We start from the raw sequence: 6960 nt of genomic DNA, 5'->3' as shown, positions 1-6960 counted from the left end.
ATATCAGTGAGATCATATGATACATGTCTTTCTCTGTTTGACTTATTTCACTCAACATAATACCCTCCAGTTCCATCCACGTCGTTGCAAATGGCAAGATCTCATTCCTTTTGATGGCTGCATAATATTCCATTGTATATATATACCAGGGATGTTGAAGTTTTCTTTATTTGCACTGTCTTTGTCAAGTTTTGGCATCAGGATATTAGCTTCATAAAACAAATTTAGAAGTGTTCCCTTCACTAGCTTGCATTAATTCTTTAAATGTTTAGTAGGTTTTTCCAGTGAAACCATCTCGACCTGGAGATTTCTTTTTTGGCAGTTTTAAAATTATGAATTCAATTTCCTTAGTAGTTATAGGGCTGTTCAAATGACCTATCTCGTATGAGGTGAGTTAGCAGATATGCTCATAGGTTACAGAGCCCCTGTGAGTGGGCACCAGGGTGGTGGTGAAGGGCTTTCCTGTTTGTTGGCAGTGGTAGCATGGCTTCTGGTGTTACGGGTGTTATATGCACCACCTCCCACCCAGCCTCTTAGGCCTCACACCAGCCCGGGGAGGCAGGCGACATCTCTTCTGCTAAGTTGTCAAGTTTACATGTTTTGAGTTGTTTGTAGTGTTCCTTTAATTTTTGGATGTCTGCAGGGTCAGTGCTGCTGTTTCATTTTATTCTTGATATTGGTAGGTTTGTTATAGTCCCACAGGTCCCTGAGGCTCTATTCACTTTTCTTTTTCAGTGCATTCTCTCTCTGTTGTTCAGATTGGGTAATTTCTGTTCTGTCTTCCCAGTTCACCGAATCTTTGCTCTGTCTTTTCCTTTCTGCTGGTGAGCCCATCCACAGAGCTCTTTATTTGTTATTTTTGAGTTCTGAAATTTCCATTTGGTCCTTTATATTTTCTGTTTCTTCGCTGAGACTTTCTATTTCTGTATGTGCCTTTCATTTTTCATTTGTTTTAAGTATGTTCATAATTGTTCATTAAACATTTTTAACATGGCTGCTTTAAAATGATTGTCAGCTAATTCTAACATCTCTGGACATCTTGGTTTTGGCATCTATTGACCATCTTATTCAGTTTGACATCTTCCTTGCTCTTGGTATGGCAAGTGATTTTCAACTAAAACCTGGGTATTTTGTACTGTATTATGAGAGCCTGGATCTTCTGTTTTAGTGACACCACTGCAGGAAGGGATGGGGTGGAGGCCACTGCCTTGTTACTGCCAGGTGGAGGGTCATAGAAGTCCAGGTTCCCCATTTAGCCTCCATTGATACCCGGTTTGAATGGGGGAGGTGTTACTGCTGAGAGGGGTTGGAAATTCTGGTTTCTTACATGGTGTCCACTGACACTGTGGCCCACAGCAGTGGCCTTGTTACCACTGGGCAATGGTGAAAGTCCAGACTTTCTACCAGGCCTGCTCTGATACCACTCTAGTGGGGAGGGGGAGTGGCCCTTTGTTACTGTCGGGTGGGAGTGTGTAGTCTCCACTGATGCTGCTAGGGCCTTGTTATTGGCTGGTGGGTATGCACATCCTGGCTTCTTGATTGGCCTTCTCTGATACCACACCATGGGGAGAGTTGGGGTGCCTGGTAACAGCCTTGAGAAGGTGGAATTCTGTTCTCTCTTGGCATTTGCCAGCATGCATGGGTATGGGCCACTGTTTTTATCTTTGGTGTTTGGCTGGAATGGAGCTATAATTGTCTGAAAGTTTTCTCTCTGGGCTGCCTGGTCCTTTGGCTAGAGAGAGCAGGCTTTTCAGGAGACTTTTCTGGTCTGTGTCTGGTGTTTATGGATTGCCAGCTTCTTCAGCCTCAAGTCTGGGGAAGAAAGCCCACTTAGCAGATCTTTTACCTAACAGAGAGTTACCCTGGTGTGTGGTGGGCCATGTGGGCATGTATGTTCTCATATCCCCAAAGGGGGAATTAATAATAAATGTTTTCTCATGGCATGTATTACTCTTAGAGAAACAACTCAATATACATGCAGTAGGTGTGTTATAAATGGTTAATAGCAGCTCTTCTTCATGTGTGATATTGTGTATGAAATTATTCCAAAAAGTGATTTCTTAAATAACTATAGAGGTTTGAGTAAATTATTTTTACTTCCCAAAGTGCTTAGTATAACTTCAGGAAATAAATTATTACTGTTACTATTACTTCTTAATTGGTACCATGTGGTCCCAAGGGACAGTATGAAAGAATTGGGGCATGCATGGATCTTTCTGGTTATTTTGTATAAATGAGACACTTGAATTGGCTGCTAATTTTAACATGTGTGTAGTAGTGGAGGCCATTAATTGTTTAGCTCATAGAAGTGATTTTTAAGTTATGTTGGGATGTTTTAAAACTGATGTGTTTTTAAAAATATCGGGTCTTTTTTCTATCCTTATGTTACAATATTTTACTAGACTCATACTGTTCTCCAACTAATTGACTATCTCAGAGAGGATGTTCATTTTAAAAAAGTGCAAAAACAAATAATTTGTTCTTTTTCTTTGGCAGAATCAGAAAACTGACTTGTCCAGAATGAAAGGGAGTGGGACAGTAATCAGGTGTTGATAATCTTAGCCAGTGTTTTGTGTGTGTATCTGTGTATGGTTTTGAAAGTGATAAATGATAGACAACTTGCTGGAAATGGAGCAAATGGAAATGTAGGTTAGAAATATCTAATAAAACTTTCTGTAAAACACTTTATATTTGCACTGTGTTAAGGTTTAAGAAGTGATTGTAATAAACCTTCTCTTGTAGTCCTGCCTTTAAAAAACTGATTATGATACCTTAAAATGTAACTTGTAGGGTGCTGGTATAGAAATATATCCTGGGAGTAAGTGCACCTTAAGTGACAATGAAATCCATCACTGCAAGGAAGGGATACTCATTAAGGTGAGTACACCTGCTAAAACACCCTCTTTCCGAAGGTTAGTTAGAATGGTTTCATCTAAGAAACAGTTATGTTTCATTAAATTCCCATGTTGAGTTCTATTGTTTTCTGGTTTTGAAAAGCACAAACAGTATATACATCTTAATAATGCTCTTGATAGGGCGCCTGGGTGGCTCAGTTGGTTAAGCGACTGCCTTCAGCTCAGGTCATGATCCTGGAGTTCCAGGATCGAGTCCCACATCGGGCTCCCTGCTTAGCAGGGAGTCTGCTTCTCCCTCTGACCCTCCTCCCTCTCATGCTCTCTGTCTCTCATTCTCTGTCTCGCAAATAAATAAAATCTAAAAAAAAAAAAAAAATAATAATGCTCTTGATATTAGTAGTTGGTGATTGAGGGTCTTTTGTGAGAATACTTTGCTGTCTATAGATCTGCAGAAATGACAGAGCAATGCTGTGTCACTCAGACTGTGCTACCACTTATTAGTAAGCATAGCTTTCTCCTTTATTTTTAGAATAGCCTGAAAAAAGTGAGAAGATTTTTAAAATCAGGCCGTGTTGAATATGACAGTTCCTTAAAACATTTGTTTTCAATGTCACAGGACTTCTTAGATGAGCATTATGACATTCCCAAAATATCCATGGTGAATAATGTCATACATAATAATGAAGGTTATGGTGTTGTCTTGGTGAAACCTACAATCTTCTCTGACCTGCAGGAAAATGTCCAAGATGAAATTGAAGGTATGCTATATTTAGTGATTTTTTAAAATAAAAATCAGATTGGGCACCTGGGTGGCTCAGTTGTTAAATGTCTGCCTTCAGCTCAGGTCGTGATCACAGGGTCCTGGGATCGAGCTTCGCATCGGGCTCTCTGCTCAGTGGGAAGCCTGCTTCTCCCTCTCCCACTCCCCTGCCTGCTTGTGTTCCCTCTCTCGCTGTCTCTCTCTGTCAAATAAATCTTTAAAAATAAATAAATAAAAATAAAAACCAGATCTAGTTTGCTTTATTTCAGCATTAAACTTTGATTAAGGATCTGAGTCTTCCTCTCCTCCTTAACAAAGATCACTGGCATATGCTTGGACATGGAGGTAGAGAAGCTTGGGAAAGACTCTCAGGGTGAAAGAAACTTTCAAGGTCAACTAGTTCACCTATTCATTCAAAACCTTGGTGTGTGGTTTCTTTGGTCCCACAGTTCCCTTCATACCATGGTTGACTTTCTGTACATTTATAGAATAAAGCTGGGCCTACGATAGCAGTGGTAGGTCCCACTGGCATTTGTTAAAGATGGAGGCAGAGAAGTGCGTGTCCCAGCTTGAGGGCTGCACTTACTGGAGGGGATCGTGGCGTTTATCTCTATTTTTTATTGGCAGAAGTAATGCCTCTCTGTCAACTGTTTTTCTTGGCAGCAAAGCTGAGCTCATTCAGTAGGAAATTCATGACTTTCAAGCCATGACCTAGATTACTATGAAATCTCAGTCCGAGGGATTAAGCATTGGCATGGGTGAGGAAAGTAGTCCTCATCAGCCTTCAGGACCCACTCCAGTTCTCTGTGAGGTCTTTTTCTTCTCACAGTTCTGTAGGTCAGAAGTTCAGGTGGCTTGGCTGCATTATGTACTTAGGGTCTCACAGGGTGAAATTAAGGTGAATGGGCTTTTATCTGAGAGCTCTGGGGGGAACATCTGCTTCTGAGCTCATTCGTATTGGCAGAATCCATTTCCTTGAGGCTGTAGGAATGAGGTCTCCATTTTTTTTGCTATTGGCTTGGGATTGTTCTCAGCTTCTAGAGGCCACTGTCAGGTCCTTGCCCCATAACCTCTCTATCTCAGCAACCTTCCTTAAGAGAACCTCCCTCAAGGCAAATTTTGCTCATCCTTCAAATTTCTCATGTTTTGAATTTCTTCATGCTTTCCTCTTCTTCATCAAGCCAGAGAAAACCCTGCTTTTAAAGAGTCCATATGATTAGGTTAGGGACACCTGAATTATCTTCTTAAAGTCAGCTGATTACATGCAGAAAATCCTTTTGCCATTTAACAACCATGAAAGTAACACCGGGGATTGGGCATCATAGGAACCATCCAGAATTCTGCTTATTATGTTATACACTCATAATGCTGGCTTATTATGTTATACACTCATAATGCTGGCATTAGCTGCTAGAGTGGGAGTTCTTTTAGGAAGAGTGGCACTGTCTTATTAATCTTTGCATCTAGCTCCTTACCACCACGCTTAGTAGGTAAATACCCAAAAAAGGTCCGTTGAGTGAATGAGATTCTAGGATAATAAGAGAAAAGAATTCAAAACTGGTAATCCTGTATGAGGGTCAGAAAGCCTTGGTACAAAGAGTAAGACAGCTGTTCATTGAGATACTTAATGGCAAAGAGTTTGTAGAATCCAGTCGGATGACGGCAGGAATCCTTGGCAGAAAACACTTGAAAGCTCTAATAGAATGTAGAAATATATATATTATATATATATATATATATATAAAATATATTTTGTTGGGTTATTTTGTACATTTAACTTTGTTATAATTTGTTTCTCCAGAAAATAGAGCACTTAAAATTCCGACAAGTGAGGAGGCAGGCACAGCAGAAAGGGTGGATCTAGAAGAGTTGATTCAGTGTGCAACTGGCAAAATGGAGCTTTATGCAAGATCCAGCCTTTCTGAGCAAGCTGAAGGCAACTGTGAAATTGTAAATGAACTAGTTGCTGCCTCCACACAGAAGGGCCAGATGAAGAAGAAAAGGTTGAGTGAACTGGGGATCACACAAGCTGATGACAACTTAATGTCACAGGAGATGTTTGTTTCAATTGTGGGCAACCAGTTCAAGTGGAATGGGAAAGGGAGTTTTGGCACATTTCTTTTCTGACCACCATGATGTAAATAGATAGCAAAATATTGGATTTTGCACATGCTGTCCCGAGAATCACTGCTGCTATCATAGTTCACTTCATGTCTGGATTTTATATTAGATAAATTTGATTGGGTTTGAGTGAAATGTACATCTATTTCTATCTGCAGGTGTTGCACGTGAAACATTCCCTCTGTATAAGGAAGGTCATAAAAACATACAGAAAATATTTAAAGATTTCTTATCTAGAAAGTCTTGCTTTCTCAAACACATCATTCTGTCATATTATTAAGCCTATCAGTAACTTTCTAGTGTAAATACACTTTAACCTAGCACTTCAAAGATGAGGAAAAAAGTCAGAGAATGCAAGATGAGTGCGCAGAAATGCAATAGGTGTCAAATGTGCAGGGTTCTTACACTTGTCTTTTTCTCCCAATTACAGCAAGTCTGATTTCCATGCTGCATTTGCATAATACTTGTCTTAAAATAAAAGCTTTTATGATTGGGAGGTTATCTGCATAATCAGGCTTATTATTGAGAATCTGAGTGGGATGCATTTTTGTGTTGAACTATGTAATCATCAAAACAGTAATAGATAGCATGGCAGGTTTGAAACATATGAGATGTGTTATTCAGAGCCAATGCGTATATAGAGCATTTTCACTGTTGCTGAATATGAATGATTAAAAAGAAGGTGTTTTTCTTTCGCCATAACAGTATTCTGATCAAATTCAAATGTCTTACACACAGTGATTACTTTTACAATATATATCAGCTCTGTGTTCTTGAATATTGTATTGTAAAACACAGCTTTTAAAAATATTTATATTTTTAAAAAGTATATGTGACATTAATATGCTTATTAAAATTAAAATGATAAAATAATAAATTGAATGTTGTTATATTTTTCCAGACGCATTATGGGCCATAGTGCTGTGTAGCATATGTGGCCCTTTGGAATGCACACAAAATTGTTTATCTTTTTAGCGTTTCAGAAGGAGTATTAAATTTTTTCTTCAGTGTGGTGGTTTATTTCTTAAATTCGCATACATTATTCTTATTTTTCAGATGCTACTAAATGGGGAAGAATTTATGTTGGATATTTTGTTTGACCATTGAAAGGCATTTTTCTTTTACTCTTTTTAAATCCTGTTGCAGAGGTAATGCTAATTAATTCTGCATCAACTTGAGCCAAATACTGATTTAAAAATCACTTATTCAGCTTTTTAAAAAAGC

The 6960-nt window shown here is 38.9% G+C and overlaps 1 protein-coding gene across 1 annotated transcript; it reads left to right on the top strand.

Annotated features, from left to right (window-relative positions):
* Positions 1 to 308: 308 nt before the first annotated feature.
* Positions 309 to 6621, top strand: LOC145718583 (SHC SH2 domain-binding protein 1-like). The gene is made up of 3 exons (XM_081810098.1): positions 309 to 2877; positions 3472 to 3613; positions 5417 to 6621. The coding sequence occupies exons 2-3, from the start codon at positions 3511 to 3513 to the stop codon at positions 5740 to 5742; spliced, it is 429 nt and encodes a 142-aa protein (XP_081666224.1). The 5' UTR covers positions 309 to 2877; positions 3472 to 3510; the 3' UTR covers positions 5743 to 6621.
* Positions 6622 to 6960: the final 339 nt, after the last annotated feature.

Source organism: Leptonychotes weddellii, unplaced genomic scaffold (genome assembly GCF_054177405.1).
Source record: "Leptonychotes weddellii isolate Sample4059 unplaced genomic scaffold, ASM5417740v2 HiC_scaffold_1802, whole genome shotgun sequence".
Classification (NCBI taxonomy): Eukaryota; Metazoa; Chordata; class Mammalia; order Carnivora; family Phocidae; genus Leptonychotes; species Leptonychotes weddellii.
Note: the sequence above shows the minus strand (reverse complement) of the source record. Positions and strands in the feature narration are given on the sequence as shown.